A 20,440-nucleotide genomic window follows, 5' to 3' on the forward strand; every position below is an offset into this window, starting at 1 on the left:
GTTGCACAGCTCCAGGGACCTGGAGGTTGTGGGTTCGAGTCCAAATGTGTCCAAATGTGTGAGTGATTGTGTTGCCCGGTGAAGGACTGGCGCCCCAGCAGGTGTTGGTGCCCCAACACCTGCGCCTGGCAGGTGTGTTCCTGCCTTGCGCCCAATGATTCCATTTAGGCTCTGGACCTAAACTGGATAAGCGGTTACAGACAATGAATGAATAAATGAATGGATGATTGGGTTATTAAAGAGTGCTCGGAGTTTCATTTTCATTAAATGTTTTCAGATTATTTTCATTGTCTTTTATTGCAGTGCCAATTGTTGTTGTTCTGTAGTTAAATATTGTTCCCTAAAGTTGTTGTGTCAGTATATCTGTATATCTGAAAACAGACATATTGTTCTAAATTGTAAACAGGCTGTACAGAATGAATACAGTGCATATTATGTGTAAAATGTAATAAATATTGAATACACAGCCAGTGGTCGTTAAAATAACTGTAGGGATTAAGTAAGGTAGGTGTAATGTCTAATTTTCAGAGGACTGCCTCATATACTCTATAAAAAGGCTGCACAGACTGGCTTGACAGAAGAGACAAGACAGTGACTAGGAGAACAAAACAAACCCAGCATCCCTCCGTTTGACCTCGAACATTGTATGTAATCATGTTATTTACTAGTACTTTAGAATTTTTATTAAAGGTTTTCAGATTATTTTCATAGCCAATATGATTTTAATAGGTTGAAGTAGTGCATGTTATTTATATTAACACAACAAAAATTGTGGTAACTTATGTGGAAATACCTATCAATTTGAAATTGTCAATTTCTATGCCAATGGTTAATTTTTTTTTCAAGGTGGAATGGAAAATATCTCTTCTGCAACTATATTTACTCTCACTGCTCTTAATGAGACCAGCTGGATCAGCAAATTCTTCATATTTATTTTTACCCTTCCAGGATATATTGTCACTATTTTTCTCAATTCAAGTCTGGTTATGATCATTATTCTCGAGAAAACTTTACACCAACCTATGTATATTTTCCTGTGTAATTTATGTATTAATGAATCATATGGAGCAACAGGTTTTTACCCAAAGTTTCTATTTGATTTACTTGCAGAAATCAATATGATTTCATTCCAGGAATGTATCATTCAAAATTTTGTCATTTTCACTTATTCTTTGAGTGAGTTTACTAATCTTACTGTAATGGCAATTGATAGATACTTAGCAATATGCAGACCCCTATACTACCACACTATTATGACCACTGTAACAGTTTGGAAGTTTTTAGCTTTTATATGGATGTTCCCTTGCTGTGCAGCACTAATGACAATTTTAATGACACTCAGATTTCCTGTTTGTAAAACAGAGATTAACAAACTGATCTGTGACAACTGGTCCATGGAGAGAATTGCCTGTAACACTGATACTGCTCAGTTTGTGCTCAATGGATTATTCACATGCATATTCTGTGTTTTTGTGTATTTTATTTTTTATTCTTATGTTAAGATTATTATAGTGTGCAAACAATCCAAACAAATCCAAAATAAGTTTAAAAGCACATGCTTACCACATTTGATAGGGTTTCTGAACTTTGTGGTCTGCTCTCTTTTTGATTCTTTTTACACTCGCTTTGGCACAATATACCTCTCTCAGGAACTTAAAAACTTCATGTCAATCACATATTTGATTATTCCTCCACTTGTAAATCCCATTATATATGGAATTATTCTGACTCCAATAAGGAATAAAATTATTTACATTGTTAAGCAATTTAAATCTAAACCAACTAATAACATAGCATATGAATGATTTTGTTTTCATAGATGCTTTTGAGAGTATCACCAATGATAAAGTTGCATGTGCCATATTGACCAAACACTAGATTTAATTTATTAGAAATCTCAAAAAATATGAAATGATCATAAACCCCATACACGTTTTCCCCAGGGAATCAGAATAATTATCAAAATTTTAAATAAACAATATACCTTCTTTTTTTCCTGTATTGAACTGCTGGCTAAATGACAAATCTCACAATGTTTAAAATTTAAGAAATTTTGTCACTGGTGACAACTTTTTCTGTGTCTATGATGGTACCCTGAATTGTGCAAATTCTGTACTTATGAGAACAAAACTTCACCATATTCTATAATAATTGTTATTATTAATTTTTATTGAGTGTGGGTTTCATATGCCCCATTTCACCTGCAGGAGTTTTATACAGTTCTGTAATGAAAGCTTACAAATATTCACATCTCCTGGAGAAGAGAATGTAATGTACCTCTAAGGAACACATCTGGACTGTTGTACCTTTACTGGTTCATTTACAATGTTTGTACATTTAGTGACAATAACATACCTGCAAAGTAACTTTTTTTTCTGAGAGTGTACACATGATCTTAAAGCTTATCTAAGATTTCATTACACTTTTCTTTATATGCAAACTATGTCTTCTATTAAATTCTGTATTGATTATTCATACTTAGTAATAAAATTAGCCATTAAAAGTATTCAAACCTAATTTTCTTTCTCATATGTATACAAGGGCATATAGTTGCTGTCCAAAAATGTCCTTAACTTTAAACTACAGTAAAGAAATATAGTAAAGCAAATATGGTAATTTTGGAATTTGTCATTCTATATATTTTGACTGTTGCTTTGTTCAAATTATATGGAAAATAATTTTACAGGGACACCTCTACAGAAGCAATGCTTAATCATGTTCTTATATGAGGAAGACACTAATTCTATAGAATAAAGAATAATATAGTTAATATTGGGACAATGCATTTGCAATGCAAAACATTTTTTTAAATAACCTGAAACTGTTAAAAAAAAAACTTTCAAGTAGTGAGACTGAACATTTGAAAAATACTGTTTTAAAAAATAAAAAATCACTTTGGATGATTTTGTTCAGTTTAAATAGAAGTTTATAGTTTTAATATTTCACTTTCATGTATATTTTGATATTTTAAGTCATGTGTTTGAGATCACAGGTCGGAGCTGCCCTTGACACCCTACAATTTGTATACTGGGATGGCATTGGAGTAGATAATGCGATTATCCTGCTGGACAAAGTGTGCTCCCATCTGGACACAACAGGCAGCACAGTGTGGATCATATTCTTTGATTCCTCCAGTGCATTCAACACTCTACAGCCTGTGTTGCTTGTGTAGAAACTGCGACAGATGCAGGTGGATGAATCCATCATCGAACGATGGACTACCTGACTGGTATGACCTGAATCGTATGGAGCTCAACATAAGTAAGACAAAGGAGATGGTGGTGGACTTCAGGAAACTTAGACCTGTCCCGTCACCAGTTACCATTGATGGAGTGTAAGTGGAGGTGGCTGGTAGCTACAAGTACCTGGTCGTGCATTTAGACGACAGACCGGACTGGAGCTCTAACACTTGTGCAGTGTTCAAGAAAGGACAGGGCTGTCCTTTCTGAGAAAACTGAGGTCCTTTGAAGTGTCCACTAAACTCCTTTGGAATTTCAACTAGTCTGTCATTGCTACACGGTGCCTCTAAGGGCAAATAGTGTACATGAATAAACCAGAGCTTTGTGGAGGTGTTTTAATTTGAGGTGTAAAGCTGACTAAATGAACTGCACCTTTGCCAGTTTCATTATAAGTAGGTTGCTGTAGCATGTTTGGCAGTTTTAGGCTTCATTTAAGACTTTTATGGTGACAAGGCTGAATATATGTGGAGTGGAGGGCTGCCTTTATCAATAGCCACATTTATCCAAAAAAAACGAATACCTGGATCTCAAAATTATAAACCGAATTCCTACCCAACGATTGAATATTCAAATATTCATGGCCAGCCCTTTTATTGCAGAAACAGCCGTCGAATGGGGAAAAGATTACCATGGGCTAGCTTTCATGCTCAATAAATAATAAGGCAAGGCATGTCTGTTATCAATTTCATTCTGCAACACCATGAGCGTAGTCCTGATCACACAATTTAATTTGATGGAAATAGAGTGGAATTAAAGACTGGATTTAAATCAGAGACAGACCTTTGACGAGATACAAAGTAATAATAATAAAAAAAAATTTGGAGGCTGAAAGTAAGAGGCTGAAAGGTGTGATGATCTTACACTTTTTATAAGTAATACCCTGTCTTTGGCTGTAGGAAACCTAGCATTCAGGGTTTCATCAGACAAACTCTTTATCAAACAAATAATGGAAACTTACTAAATGAGATTTAAATTACTAATCTCAGAAAAATGCAACACATGCTTATTTCTCATTACACATGCTCATTGCCATCATCTCATTTTGCATAGTGCACACAGAATGAACTAAGAGACATAACAGAGACATAAGGTTGTAGAAGCATTAATAAAGTAAAAAAAAATTTCAAATTACACGGATACAGCAGTGTAACCTGCCTCACTGCTTACTTAGAAATTGAATTCTCTGAGGCTTTAGCAACAGTCCAAAGCATTGTTGATATAAATGAATGGTGAGACTATTCTGAAAGTGAAGAGACTGCAAAACAACAAGAGGTATCTCAGCAATGTAACTCCTGATGAACCCGTGGCAGTTGCACTGAAAAAACTTAAAGTCATTTACTTAAAAATTGTTTAAGCAGCTGATCCTGCTGTGAACTCCATGGTTGAGTGATTTAAAACATTCCACCGAAAAACATATATATATATATATATATATATATATATATATATATATATATATATATATGTGTGTGTATGTGTGTGTGTGTGTATAATATGTAGTGCAAAAAAAATGTTTTCAGTACATTAGCACATTCATTGAATCGGGTTCTCAATGATGGTGAAAAAGCAAAAAAGTCAGATATTTAAAGGAGAAATCTGTAAGATATTTACTGCATATAGTCATAAGATGTCTAGTGTGTGATCATACGTAGATTAAGGAGACAGTGAACTCTAAAACACTGCTGCCTCTCATAGCAGTACTGAAGCAGTATATTCTCTTTGAGAAATGCCCAGTCCGGAGCGGAGTTCCTATGATCCCACCATCTGAGTTCCTGCCTGTGATCCTACCCTCTGTCCAATCAGTTTACTGTCCAAATCCACTGCTACCAGGTCTACAATCATAGTGTCTTGCAGCCATGAAATTACCAACTGAACAGAGTTAATCTTATATTTTACCTGTCCCAAAAACCCCATTGCCCTTTTAAAAATCTCCATGACCAGAGACGGAGTAAGATGAGAGGAAATATTAGCCTTGTGTTTGAAAGTGGAGGCAATTTATAAGCAACAACACTACACAACAGAACCGGAGTTGGCTCCTGAATAGGTAACCGTCATTTCTGAAAAAAATGTAGATATACTGTAGTATATCTGTACAGTAAAATATAGTACAGATGCCTATGTGTAGATTAAAAGGATTAAACGTCATAAGTTTTGTGAAAGTGAGGAATAGCAACGTTTGAAAAGTGTCAGAAGTGTGTTTTGTGTGTTTTATATGAAGAAGGTGAATAACAAGATTGAAAGGTGTAAATACCATTCTTTGTTTGTTTTAAAGGAATCGGGGAAGATTCATGTGTGTTTTTCCATGGTGTGTGTGTTTTAAACAAATTAAACTTGGTAGTACACAACAAATATTTCACTAGTAGGTAGATAGTGACATGATATACACTTGGTCATGTGATTTAAATGCATATAATGGGAAATATGAAGTGTTTCATAGCCTAGTGGTTGCTTTAGCTTTGAGTAGCTGTTTAAGGTGTGTCACGAGTCACGGATGTCGGACGCACACGCTAATAACACAGACGTTTATTTTAACAAGATATAACAAAAGCAAAGACAAACAACGGTGGAGATAGACAATGTTTATTGACATCACATACAATTGGTATGTGTGATTTAAATGGATAAAGTGGAATAACAATTGCTTTAAAAAGTTTCATAAGCTATAGAGTCGGCTTCAGCTCTTAAGGTGCAACAGAGAATTCAAGAAGCTGATGAATAACGCCAATAAGACTTGTAAACCAACACATGTAAGGTGGAATGTAATGTTTGACTATGGAATTGTGAAAAAAAAGGGAAGTTCGATTGATAAGTAACACCAGCCTTGTATAAATATTTAAGGTGGGTTTGGACAGTAAAGACAAGTAGACAGCTCTCGCCACTGTTTTAAAACTGTTTTATAGCTCCTATTTTAAATACTTGATGTCAGTATTACAGATTGCTCCTTTAAGTAAATTCTACCACAATAGAAAAAACTTGTTCTGCAGAACTCATACTACTCTTTTCAACCATTTCCCACAAGATGAGCTTATCAGTCTTCTTCCAGAGGACTGGTAGAGTTTTCCCAATTTGCTGTTTGGCCCAGAGTAGATGGTAGATTTTTTTTTTATATTTATATATATATATATATATGCTTGAGTATATTTGTGAAGAAGAAGCTGTATTTTTACTCTGTTACATTGAGCTACGTTCTGCTCACTACATGCTACTTAGTTTTATCGAATCATCGATAAAATCTCTTTGTTTTGTTTTGTCAAGACTTCCAGCAGAGGTCACATGACTGCACCTCAACAATCAAATGTAGCCACTAGCGATGTTTGACCCCATTTCACCAATCAAACAGATTTGTGTTTGATTTAAGTCAAACAGCTGTCACATGACCACACACAAAATCCCAGCTGTATATACAGGCGGAAAAGAGCGCAGAAGAACAATACAATGGCAGAGACAACTGCATGCCTTTCACAACAACCTGAAGAGACACAGTACCCCTTTTTTATATTTTGTGCATTCATGTGTATTATGTGCCCTGATTATTAAATAAAGTGCTTACTCAGCAGTTACTCAGTACTCGAGTAGTTTTTTCACTAAATATTTTTTACTCTTACTGAAGTAATTAATTGGGTGACTACTTTTATCTTTTACTTGGGTCATAATATTCTAAAGTAACAATAACCTTACTTGTGTACAATTTTTGGCTTCTCTGCCCACCTCTGCTTAAAAGCTTGTCTAATTTTAACTTCTGAATTTATAGATATATTATTAACTGTTTCAGTGTATACAGAAATATGTATACATTGGTGATTGCGATTCATCACTCCATCAAGTCCTCACCACTGTCTTGTTTTCTTATGTACCAGTTATTAAATCGATTTACTGAATATCCCAAAAAAATCATCAGATGTTTTTTTTTTTTTTTTACAAATCATGACGTGGCAGCTGCAGACAGACCCACGGGTCATTAAACCTCTTGTAAGTTGTATAAAAATTGCAGACCCAAAGAACAGATAGATTTCTCAGTCTTTCTCAGCCTGCCATGAATAGATAGCAAGCTACTATCTGATATCTATTTTATTTCGCAATAATTTATTTTGTAAAATATATTATATTCTAATATTATTTAAGGTGGAATGGACAACATTTCTGCAGTCATTCTCACACTGACAGCACTGAACGAGACACATGCAACCAGCAAGCTTGTTATATTTGCTTTTACCTTTACCAGTTTTGTTCTAACAGTTTTTCTCAACTCTACACTGATTTTAATTATTGTTATTGAGAAGACACTGCATGAACCGATGTACATTTTTCTGTGTAATTTGTGTGTTAATGCTTTGTGTGGAACTGCAGGCTTTTATCCAAAGCTTTTATTTGACTTAATCACTCAAAATACTTCAATCTCACTTCAAGCATGCATTGTACAAAGTTATGTCATTTTCATTTATGGAGTTGGAGAATTTACAAATCTGTGTGTTATGGCACTTGATAGATATATAGCAATATGTAAACCTCTATATTATCACAGTCTTATGTGCCGAGCAGCAGTACTGAAACTGCTGACATTTATTTGGATGTTTCCTTGCTTTACTGTTTTAGTGCTTACAGTAATGGCAACCAGGACCCCCATATGTGGACAACACATAGACAAACTGTTCTGTGTGAACTTTGTACTTGAGAGAATTGCGTGCCAAGTACAAATTGTTGATGTAATAATCAAAGTAATATTTTTTTGGATGCTGAATGTTATAGTTGCATTTGTGTTTTACTCCTATGTGAAACTAATCATTGCCTGTAAAGAGTCTAAACTAAATCAGAAAAAATTTATGAGCACATGTTTACCACATCTAATAGCCTTTTCAAATTTCATGGCATTGTCACTGCTGGATTCTACACACTCACAGTTTAAAATAGACCTCCCTCAGACGTTACAAAATTTTAATTCAGCTTTGATTATGGTAATTCCCCCTTTCATCAATCCTATAATATATGGCATAAAACTAAGCCCAATCAGAACACATGCACTGTATTTTGTCCAAAAAATACGATTTAATGTTGCTTAAAGCTGTGCTGGCTTACATTCAAAAAGGATTCAAGATGGTCCTTTTTCTATTATATCATTATTTTAACCTTCACATATGTGTGCCTAATATTGTTCTACATTGAATTTAGTTTTAACAAACAGACACTGGTATGCTGTATTATTAGGATTGTTAAAATGAAATTATTAAGGCAGACAATATTTAACAATGTGCAAGATATAATTGTGTATGAAATATTTGATTCTTATAAACAGTTATAACACACATCTAATAGTAATAATATATAGTATATTCAAACAATATATTTGTATCCAACAAGTTATATATATTTTATTTTCCAATAAGGCACTGCTGACTGAGTGTATTAATATTTTAAGACTTGGGCCTTTTTTTTAAAAAGGTTTTTACTCAAAACATATCCATATCTGTGCTTTATTTTCACCTTGATAGCTTTCACCCAGATATTTGTGTCTTGAGTAATCAAGTCTCTATCACTGAAACAACAAACCACTATTTCTAGGTTCCAGTCCTGTTAACAGCATGCTTGGCACATTTTTGTGTTTCACAGGAACTGAGAAGGCCAGTGGGCTTTCATAAATTCCATCCATATCCACTATTTTTACAGTTGTTCGGAATGTTATATTGATGGATGTGATTTGTATATATACTAAGTGTAGATTTGTTGTATTAAACAGATTAAACAACCATATTTTAAAACCCTTACATTACACATAGATCATGATTCATGCAATATATTATACTTAATGAATCAAAAGCAAGACACTCATCACTGGGGTCAAGGTGGGAACACGTGTGTTTTGGGACCGTGGAAGGGAACCAGAGCACCCAGGGGAAACACCAAACCCCTTACAGACAATTACCCAGGGCAGGAATCAAGCCCACAAACCCAGGTCCCTGGAGCAGTGTGACAGCAACACTACCTGCTGTGCCACCATGCCGCCCTTTTAAAAATTTATATTTAAATGTAATATAAACCAATGTGTAGTCTATTGTACTGATTCCAATTTTTTCTGAAGTGATGAAAAATGTGGGTGAGAAAAAAATGGTCAGAAACCTTTAGTCCCATCATATGATAACATAATAGATATTAAATATTTTTGAATTTATGCTAAATGTAAGGTTTTTAAACTTTATTTTAATAATAAATTAATTTAATTGTTTAATTTTGGGCAGCATGGTGGCACAGCAGGTAGTGTCGCAGTCACACAGCTCCAGGGACCTGGAGGTTGTGGGTTGAAGTCCCGCTCTGGGTGATTGTCTGTGAGGAGTTTGGTATCACACAATGATAGGTGGATTGGCGAGTCAAAAGAGTCCATAGATGTGAATGTGTAAGTGAATGTGTGTTGCCCATTGAAGGACTGGTGCCGCCTCCAGGGTGTGTTCCTGCCTTGCGCCCAATGATTCTGGGTAGGCTCCAGACCCACTGCAACCAGACAATGAATGAAAGTTTAATATTATTTGACAAATTTAATTTATTCATAACCACTGCAACTCAAACATTAACATGTCCAGAAAATGTAATAAGGTGCCAAAAGTTAAAACTATGGAATTGAAGAGTGAGACAATAATTTTGAAGCTTGCAGTTTTAACATTAAGGACAATGTTAATCACTATCTTCTCTTTGCTCCTTTGAAGTAGGAGAATATTTTAAACGCAGTGATTTTCTGTGGGTTAGGTGTACTAATGTTAGTACACTAGTATTAAATAAGTAATAAGTTAACCTTGTATTAAAATAAATTCTATTACATGGGTAGCTGACATGAAATTATAATCTGACAAAACACATGGCCCTGTTTTACAAATAGTGCATTCTCTGATGGCCCAAAGTCATTAGGGGAAAGATAAAAGGCACATGCTCTATCCATAAAAAATAGGTAGTTAGAACAGAAACAGAAGAGAATAACATGATTATTTAGGAAGTTTGTAGTATATCACATTACACTCCTTATACTTGATTACAGTGTCAGTTCTTTTTAAAGGGACTTGCTTTTAGATTTTTGCTTTTAGAAGGGAAAATCTACGATTGTGAGCTATCACAGTTCCCTGTGGCTGTTTACATTCCAAATCTAAGTGTCTTTAAATGTGGAATATTGTGTTTGAGGGAAAAATATAACTGTTGTTTGTATATGTCTGACATTTAACTTGTCTGTAAGTTGTTATTAACTGTGTGAATTTGTAACTGGAGTTGTTTAATTTTGTAGCGCTTTCTGTAATGTAGTTAGCCATCTCCCGAAGTTGAAGACATTTCCACCTTAAGTGATCCGGAAGAGCAAAAATAATTCTATATTACCCACCTATGCAGTATGAATAGAGCAATATCCTCATGTTTTTCAGCATTTGGAATTCTGTTTGTTGTGGGAAAAAAAAGCTCCAGATCTCTTTCCTATGAGGAGAGAGAGAGATGGTGGGTGGGGTGGTGGACTAGCATACCAGACCAAGACACTGGGGCTTTGTAAAAAACATCAGATTTGTTTTCAGTATGTAGGAAGAGATTGGAGAGCTAGCAAATTGTGAGGAAACAATTGAATTTTAGGCCAAAGTGTTCCCCAAATTATCTATAAGGCACTGGACCAATCCCAGTAAATTCAAAATGCTACAATCTATAATGTAAATAACAGTCTACTGATTTTAAAAACTATAAATTTGCAGTGTTAAACTCTTGGAAACTCAGAGGTAAATTGAAACCATCAGGACTAGCATGTGTTCAAGATCATGTGAACCCCACCACCCCCACACTGATAATTTGCAGCAGATCAAATCATGTGACATACCCTACCATGAATACCCTTCACACTGAAACATATTCTAAATTAACCAAATGTGATTAAGAAGAGTATTGCTGTTCATACAGCCATATAATCCAATTTTGAGTCCAAATCAGAGTGACCTCATTGGATTCACTCCACCCTCTGGAACAAGCTGAAAATAAAACAGCAAGATCAGAAATTTGGTCCAAGTTCCTCAGGGTGTCACTATACCAAGAGCAAGCATGAAATTTCCACATGTATTTCTTCTGGTTCTACTGGTTGCTTTAGCCCTGTACTGTAAGTTTTTTTTGTTCGTATTCATTTCATAGGAAAAGATTTGTTTTATATTATTGTACTCTGGGAGGTGTAAGAGCTAAAACTGTTTGCAATGGTTTGAATGTTCTAAGTGCATATTTTCTTGATATTCTAAATGAAGATAAGTAGACAAGTTAGCATAATCTGTACAAAGAACACAACTGAATATGGATTATTTTTGCATGTTATAGTGCAATATTTCCTTTTTTCATTTTCTCTGCTTAATCTATTGTTATATTTTTTAACCAATGCTATAGTCAGCAAGTAAACAGTTTGCCTTACTTTGCCTTACAAAGTGCTAAAATTTGTTCCTTTGAAAATCAACAAAGCATGTTATTTCATCTGCACCCCAATTTTTGGTTATGATTTTATGCTGTTGTTGGTTAAGTTCAAGTTAACTGGAACATTTAAGTTGGCATTTCACTATAAAGGACCAAAATAATTTGGCATTTTGTTTAAGTTGAAGGGAATGAGGCTGCTTCATTCCCTTGGAGCTGTGCCAGCCTCAATGGAGTTTGTCGACAAGGAGTGTGTCTTCCTTCAGAGCTCTATTTTGGGCCATTTGGCTGCGGAAAGGAATCTTTGTAAGTTAAGTTCTTATAAAACACATACTTCATCACTGTTTCTTATGAATTGTTTTCATATATATATATATATATATATCCGATGTGCCAAATCTAATACCTGCTATAATAATTAATGCTATGTAGTAGATAAATGTAATTAATGTTTTTATGTATGTTTTTGCTTCTTTTCAGATGCTGTGTGTCACATTCCCTTTGACCACTGAAGACTAAATTGTAATGCAGCAGTGGTTTGTTGCTGAAGTGAAGTTTATCATGGGAATTCAGTAACTTTTATGTTTTGAGTTTTTTCCACACACCTCTACTCCACCAAGAGCAGAGAGTGAAGTCTGGAATTGTCTTTCGTTTTTAATGCACACACACACACACACACACACACATATGATTTAAGGAACATGAGCAACCATGATAAAAAAAACAGCAGTGTTGTTTATTTTTGGTTGTAACCTTCTTTTTGAATAAAGTAATTATATTCATTCTGGTCTGAAAACTGATTTATTATTATAATTTATTCAGATTCAGCAATATGGGATTTGAGACCAGTGTCGCTATGTAATATTTTCATGTACATATCTGATCTGATCCTATATTCACAACACCAGAATCACATAAATTATTGATGTTTGATATGTGTTTTACTAACCATGCATAACTAAGTCTCATCTCAGCTTCACAAATATTTTAGTCTAGGGTACAGGTCAATATTGTACATATTTGGTAAATGTTTAGAAGCATTTTTATAAAAATTAGATAACATTATGAGTAGACATTATGTAATTAATTTTAAATGATTGCTAATCAGGGTCATAGAAGGGCAAAGGAACATGAGGGTCAGGTGTGCTCTGTGGTCTCCACATTCAGTATGATAATGCTACCACACACTGTTAAAACAATGCAATTTTTTTTTCAAGAACAGCAAAATGAATGACCTTCACAATCACATCTCATGATACATTCCTTCATTCTTCATAAAACTGGAGGGATTTCTTCTTCAAGAAATTCTCAGTATTCAACTTCTCACAGTTCAGAACTTATATGATGACATTCCTGAAGCTCGGTATATGTCATTGAACAATCCTTGTGGTTACACAGTGGAGCAGGTAGAGTCACTGCCACACGGCTCCAGGATCCTGGGGTTTTGGGTTCAATCCTTGCCTTGGATCTGTGAGAAGTTTAGTGTAGGTTTGACAAATGTCTTGTAAAATACATAATCATACATTATGTGGACACTAAAAGACAGGTTCCATATTGAATGTAAATAGCATTCACAGTGGTCGGCAGCTAAGCTGAAAATCTGTCCATATAACACACAATAATACCCAGGACAAATCTGATTGTTACTGCCTATCTAATGAGTACATTTGCACAGAGAGCGAGTGGTTTGCTCAACATTTTCAATGAATCTGTAACTGAACCTAGATTACCTACAGCTGGGGATCAACTAAATGTTTATAAAGAAAGGTATTTCTGTCTAAAATACTGGTCCCAACAATGCTCTAGTCTTTTATCAAGTGTAAATTACACATAGCTTATCATTATAAAGGTGCTTGTGTTTAGTAACATTACATATATTACAGTTAAAAACATATTGTTGTCATTATTTAAGTGTGCAAACAAGTTGTTTGAATGTCATTACAATACTGTAGTTTGGTCTAAACAGACAATTGCAGGATTTCCATGACAACAAACTCTTATGAACTGCCTGAGGGTTATATAACAAAATCTTATTGGTTTCTGTGAGGAATGTCACAGGTTTGTTGATGGGTAATTCTCTTGACGAATATGCCATCTGATGCAGATTTGGGATACCATGCAACCTTGCACTCTTCAGCAGGCACATGCAAACAAGCAGTGTACTACGCATGAAACTGTTGCATAACATGAATGAATGACTGGATGGAAGAACTAATTAATTAATTAATTAATTAACACTTAAAATTGCTGAATCACTGAGTCATCCATGTGCATTGTAAAATGTCTATCATTAATTTCCATTGTACTTAGTTTTTAAATACACAGTGTTGTAGAATTAAAATGTTAAAGATAAGTATATTTAACTTGGTATAAAACATTGAAGGGACATTCTGCCTTTTTTCAAGTTAAACTTGAAGAAGAGGGTTTTCCTGGGTTTAAAGCATATACGTGCCAATACTGTGGGGTATTACAGGAGGCGTGTGGGCATTTTTACATCAGATGAAGCAAAATTAAAATTCTTTACTTTTGCCGTAATGTCACTTTAAGCATAACCGCGGCGCCGGACCAGAGCGGGCTCTACGTCTGAGCACGTGACCGGAAGAAAATAAAGTTCCCGCGTTTCACACAGAGCAGGGGCTCGTGTCTCCGCGGAAACATGGACGAGCTCTACTTAGAAAACATAGACGAGTATGTCAATGACCAAAACAAAATTGTAAGTTGTTCTTCGACGTGGTACTGTTTTATGAGTACGCTTGCTGTTTTGTATCGTTTCTGTTTATTCTCACCTATCGCTGGAGTGAAGGCAGCTAGCTATTTATTCCAGCCTTCTGTTCCACCTGAGCTTACACCGTTACACACACATTTAACGTGGAATGGAATATACAAATAAAATAAATCCAGTCTTCTATGTCTTGAATACCGCCAGTTTATGATGTATCGGGTTGTGTGAATAAATGTAGAGTAAGGAAATTACAGCAGTAAAATGCGCAGATCAGTTTTGCTATTCAACTGTGTAACCAGATATCTGAAATTATTTGGTCTAAACTAAATAAAATATCAAATTTACGTATTTTTGGAGTGCATACCTGGTGAAGCGGTACATGAACGGTGTTGTGTGTGTGTGTGTGTGTGTGTGTGAGAGAGAGAGAGAGTGAGAGTGTGAGTATAGGTATAATGCTATTATTAAACCTGTATGAATATATTAAGCAAATATCTGCTGACTCTGAACTTAACAATCTTATGCATTTTATAGGATACTAAACGTATTGTATTATTTTTATGTAAACAGGTCACCTACAAATGGCTCAGTCTTACTCTTGGAGTCCATGTCAACACGGCTAAACAGTGAGTCTTATCACAGTGGTCTTCAAATATAATTAATTCATTTTGAGATTCACAAACATTGCTGTTCATTTGTTACAGGATGCTTTATCACTACCTAGAACAGAGACGCAAGGAGAGGTCTGGAAGTACACTTCATGCCACTTACCTTGTGTCTGGAAAGAGCATTGAGAATGGCTGCGTGGTGAGTTTAAACCCTTTGGCCCTTCAGGCTTTTGAATGAGGAGTTATCACTTTTATGTGATCTGACTGACAGTAACTCCTGTGTTCATGTGAGAATTATGTAATTTTCATTTAAAAGTTTCTCATAATAAATAATGGTAAAACCATGAAAAAACAAAATTCGACAAATTAGTAAACATAATGATAAAAAAAATTATACTTAATACCAGTGCCCTCCAACAATGGGATCATGCGATCTTTAAGGAAAATCATGGTACAGTCTCCTTACCACTTTAAGTAATTTATTATTTGGTGAGTAATGTAATTATTTTGTTCTTTATATATATTTTTAAATGACATATAGTGCTATTTCAGATCTGGAGATTATAAAGTTGTGTAAAATGCAAGGTGACTGTATTTGCTTTCCCAGTTTACTTTTGTAGCTCTACATGAGGTCACTGAGTTTCTGTTTGAGTACTTTTATATTTTATCTTTTTTGGTAAAACTTTGTCCTTCATTTCAGTGTCATAAGGTGTCAGTGGTGCGTGAAGACCAACTTCAGGGTATGTATATATTTTTAAAAAATCTAAATTATGTATATTATTTTTGAACATGCAGTGGTTTTCAGTGCAATTCAGTGCACTGATTAACAGCTGGAATTATGAAATGAAGACTAATGGATTTTATTATCTATTTCCTTTGAATTTGCTTGTCCAATCTTTTCCAGATACGAAATCCAAGTTGGAAAAGACAGTTAGCATTCATGTATACAGCATCCAGAGAGCTGAACTGAAGGACAGTGGTCCATTATATAGTACAGATTATGATGCTGTTAAGGAGAACCTGAAAAACTGCAACAAGTATGTGGTTTTAACAACTCTTATGACAATATTTCTGTTAAAGACAAGGTCATGCTAACAACATATTAAAGATGATGCTAAAAAAGATGTTAAACAGCACATCCTGCTAACATCATATTGCTGTTATATAAGGGGAATTATGCATATTACTTAATGCATAATAATGCATAATTTTTTAATTAGATTTATAAATTATTGATACTGAGCCACAGTCACACAGCTCCAGGGACCTGGAGGTTGTAGGTTCAAGTCCCTCTCCGGGTGACTGACTGTGAGGAGTTTGGTGTGTTCTCCCTGTGTCCGTGTGGGAATCCTCTGGGTGCTCCAGTTTCCTCCCATGGTCCAAAAACACACATTGGTAGGTGGATTGGCGACTCAAAAATGTCCATAGGTGTAAGTGAATGTGTGTGTGTCACCCTGTGAAGGACTGGTGCCCCCTCCAGGGTGTGTTCCCGCCTTGCACCCAATGATTCTGGGTAGGCTCTGGACCCAACCGCGACCCTGTACTGGATAAGCGGTTTCAGACAACGAATGAATTTTTGACACTGAACTGAATTATACTATTGTGAGTGTAAATATATTGACATAAGCTGTCTCTTGAGGTATATCACACTGAAATAATATTATAATCTATTAAAGATGCATTAAAATGAATATGTAGTAGGGTTTGCTTTGCTCATTTAATTTCATTAGATGGAAATTTTCAGTAATGTACTCTTAACAGAATATTTTGTCTTTTGCAGGTACAGTGCTATCCACTGTGCAGCTGCAATTCCTATGTCCACAGCAGAGCTGCAGAAAGCCCAGGAAAGAGTTCTGGCCACAGCACTGGAAAAGGAGGCCAGAAAACCACCAATGAATGACCACACGACTGCTGTCACTAAACACAGTATTAAACAGCCTAAAGGAATCATGGGGATGTTTTCAAATAAAGCTGCTCCTAAAAATCAAGAGTACAGCAAAGAGGTGAAAACAGAACTGAAGGATGATACATCTCTAGTAAGTGTGTTTTGATTGACATTTTAAAGGAATAAAATGGACCTAAATCAGAAATGACAAATCTGCTCATATTTGCTCTTGTATTTAGCAGCTGCATTCAGTTACTGATTTTGAAAGAAAATAATATTTTTTTTACAATTTGGCATAATTCACTGGAGATTTAAACAGTCTTTTAAAGTGATTTTATGTTACTGTCTGTCATTGTACAGAAATACAGACAGATTTCTTTACAGTGGTGATGATAGAAACTAGGTTTAAGCTATTTCAGTGCAAGAGATATAGTTAGCAATTGGTGTACTACTACTTGGTGTAGTAATATTTCTTGTTTGAAATGTGGATGAAGAGCTGATATTTATGTGTTAATGTTTCAGTCTGAAGAACCAAAAACTAAAGTGTCTTCCAAGCCTAATGTTATGAACTTTTTTGGGAAATCAGCAGATAGTGAGTATTCCTAAGAATACCTTTTGTAAGCGTCTAAAACTAGACTCGGACTCATATTTTAAATGTATATTTTTATTTGTTTTATACAGAAAAGGTTAACACTGACAAACCAGACAGAAATATCAAAGAGGAGATGGAAGGATCCCAGCAATTATCTGCTGCAGTGAGTACTGAGCCTTCTCAGTCTTTACCCAAAACAAAGGAGGACATAAAACAGGAAATAGCCAAGGAGTCTAAAGGAGTGAGAGAGGACTCAAAAGAGACACGGAAGTAAGATTTACATCCTTACCCCCCTTTCAGGTCAAATCACACTTGATTCTTAAATGAATACCAACACCAACACTCAGTTTCCCTAGCTTTTTTCTTCCCACTTGTCACTTTTTCCACTCTCGAGGTTTCATGTGTGGATTTCACTGAACTGTTTAGTAAGACTTTATACAAGTGATTTCTGTGTGTTAATTATATTTGAAGGCTTGGATGCTTTTACATTATCAATATATTCTTGAAACAGTAAAACAAAGCGTGTCCAGCACTCAGACAGTGATGACGAAAGAGCAGATGGTCAGAAGAAGAAGAGACGGAGAATAAAAAAACCTCAGCCTGACAGTAGCGATGATGATGGTAGGAAAAATAGCCATGCGGTTTCAAGCCTGGCTTTTATGAACTAGTCCAGATAATGATCTATATGATAGCATGTATCTGAAAATTATTCCTAACAAACAAATGATTCCCCTTGCAGGGAGAGAAGATGCACTGAAATACTACGATTGCTCTCTGTGCTAACAAGCTAAATGGTAACATTAATTCTGTCTTAGTAATTCCAGATTCTCCACCTGTGCCTGAAGTTCAGACTCCAAGCCCTGAAAAACAAGTGAAAAAGGAACCTGTCCCACTGCAAGAGGTGAGAGTTCTCCAACACCAATTCTTAAATTATCAGACTTAATAATTGGTAACATGCTGATGGAATATCTTTTCTTTTTTTCTTGAACACCTTATCTTGGATTTTCCAGGGCTCAGAAGGCAGGAGAAGGAAGAGGAGACGAGTTTTGAAGTCCAATATGTTTGTTGATAGTGAAGGCTGTATGGGTAAGAATATCTACATTGTACAGTGTGCTTAGAAAACAGTCAACATGGTTTAAATGAAGTTTGCGGAGGCTGAGTAAGAACTTGAACTCATTCACATCTCTGAGTGAGTAAGACCTTCCTGGCATTGGTGAAAAGATTTATTGGTGTGATGTTGTCTAGCATCAGTGAAAACATGCAGCATTGTTTTGTCTAGTCATTAAAATGCAGTGTATATTTCTTTTGGCAAGATTATTAAGTTTAAACATGATGGTAAGAGCAGTTGATTTCAAGCTGTATTATATATTCATCTGAAGGAAAGCTCTGGGAGTGAGACCACAAAAGAAATGTGTTATTTTTCTTGTATATATTTTTTTCTGGAAAGCTTGATCTCAAGTGCTAGTGTAAAATGTTTTTATGTTTTGAAAAAAGAGTTTGTTTAATGTGGTCTGGTTGCTCATGCTATTTCTCAGGGTTCATTAACAGAATCCTAAGTCATTCAGAGATGCTTTAAACAATTCCTTATGAAAAAGTATTGCACTGCAGGAATTGAACACTTACAGGATTGAGTCACTATAAATTGATGCAAAATGCCATCTGTCTTTGATACTGTGTGAAAAGTGGTCTTTAAAAATGAATGCTTTTTCTGTTATGCATGCTGTGACTGAATGTATGAAAAACTGTATTAAGCTGGGCTTTTTTCAGGAAAACCTACTGCAACTTGAACCATAACATAACTACCAAATTGTGTTATATAAATTAACTCAGATTTTTTTTACCCCTAGTTACAGAGAAAGGCTATGTGACAGAGTCATACTCTGAGAATGAAGATGATATCAAAGCTGACAGCCGGCCGTCTGAGGATTTAGTCAAACAATCGCTTGGAAAGAGAGAAGAGATGAAACCGAAAGAGACAAGTCAGAAAAAGGCTTCTGCTGCTGCAGCCAATAAAGCAACTAAACAGGCATCCATCATGGGATTCTTCCAGAAGAAATGAACTTACCATGGGTTACTTGTATTTGCTGCATTGCAGGGGTTTTTGATCACCATTGAAATGCAGTGGACATAATCATTTGCTGGACATAAGTAGTACCTCTTATGTTTATAGCTCTTCAGAAGCAAATAGATAACCTCTGGCACTTACATAAACATGGAAGACTCCAGTACACTACTCCTCCAGTAGATGTCCCTACAGTGCTTGTTAGGAGTTTTGGTCATTTGCTGAAGTTAGGCCTTTTCCATTAAATACGGAATTTGGAGCTGGAAAAATATTCAGAATTTTCTTTTTAAATAATGATTAGAAAAAAAAAGGATCAGGCATTGTACTGTTAGTCATTCTTCACTGATCCAGGTGGAGTAGTGTTTTCTTATCCTGAATGGCATTCTGTTGTTTCATTGTAATAGAATAATAAACTTCTCTTTGTAGTAACACCTCTCCTAGCTGTCATCTTAACACTAATGTTCTCCAGAACACTTTCCAAGTTCTTTAAAGCCTTTGTGAGTCATTAATTGTCATATGTAAATACTTGAAGATATTTTTGGGAAAAAAAAACAGGATATGATAAATTCTGAAAACATGCTTACACTTTGGTTCTTGTAACTTGGGTACTTGCTGAGAGTGAATGTTTTCCCCTTTGTATAAGTTTACATTTCGACATGACATCAGTTTCTGGCTCCATGGTTGGCCTGATCTCTGAGGTTTTATTTTATTAAAACAAAACGGACTGCTCAGGATGGCATGTCTCTGGAAATGTGAACTGAACTCAGGCGAAACTTCTCTGATCTCCTGCCACAGACATGAAATTGAGCTTTTTTTTTTTGGGCCAAACCACATTATTCCCCATTACCGCACTCCACCCCACCCCCCGCAGACGTCTGTGCTCTTTTGCATTTTGTCAGGGTTTCATCATTGAGCAACACTGACGACAGTAATGATTA

General features: G+C 35.4%; 3 protein-coding genes across 3 annotated transcripts; all 3 read left to right on the top strand.

Annotated features, from left to right (window-relative positions):
- Nucleotides 1–851: 851 nt before the first annotated feature.
- On the top strand, nucleotides 852–1,805 carry LOC136668753 (olfactory receptor 4B13-like). Its single transcript, XM_066646440.1, has one exon. It carries the CDS (start codon nucleotides 852–854, stop codon nucleotides 1,803–1,805), a length of 954 nt encoding a protein of 317 aa, XP_066502537.1.
- A 5,561-nt stretch (nucleotides 1,806–7,366) lies between these two features.
- On the top strand, nucleotides 7,367–8,296 carry LOC136668754 (olfactory receptor 2K2-like). Its single transcript, XM_066646441.1, has one exon. The coding sequence runs from the start codon at nucleotides 7,367–7,369 to the stop codon at nucleotides 8,294–8,296; it is 930 nt and encodes a 309-aa protein (XP_066502538.1).
- Nucleotides 8,297–14,216: 5,920 nt separating this feature from the next.
- On the top strand, nucleotides 14,217–20,230 carry pold3 (polymerase (DNA-directed), delta 3, accessory subunit). Its single transcript, XM_066646077.1, has 12 exons — nucleotides 14,217–14,349; nucleotides 14,926–14,981; nucleotides 15,060–15,162; nucleotides 15,664–15,703; nucleotides 15,868–16,000; nucleotides 16,744–16,999; nucleotides 17,371–17,440; nucleotides 17,530–17,710; nucleotides 17,952–18,061; nucleotides 18,256–18,341; nucleotides 18,451–18,526; nucleotides 19,288–20,230. Exons 1-12 carry the CDS (start codon nucleotides 14,293–14,295, stop codon nucleotides 19,497–19,499), a joined length of 1,380 nt encoding a protein of 459 aa, XP_066502174.1. The 5' UTR covers nucleotides 14,217–14,292; the 3' UTR covers nucleotides 19,500–20,230.
- The last annotated feature ends 210 nt before the right edge of the window (nucleotides 20,231–20,440 follow it).

This window comes from Hoplias malabaricus, chromosome 15 (genome assembly GCF_029633855.1).
Source record: "Hoplias malabaricus isolate fHopMal1 chromosome 15, fHopMal1.hap1, whole genome shotgun sequence".
Lineage (NCBI taxonomy): Eukaryota > Metazoa > Chordata > Actinopteri > Characiformes > Erythrinidae > Hoplias > Hoplias malabaricus.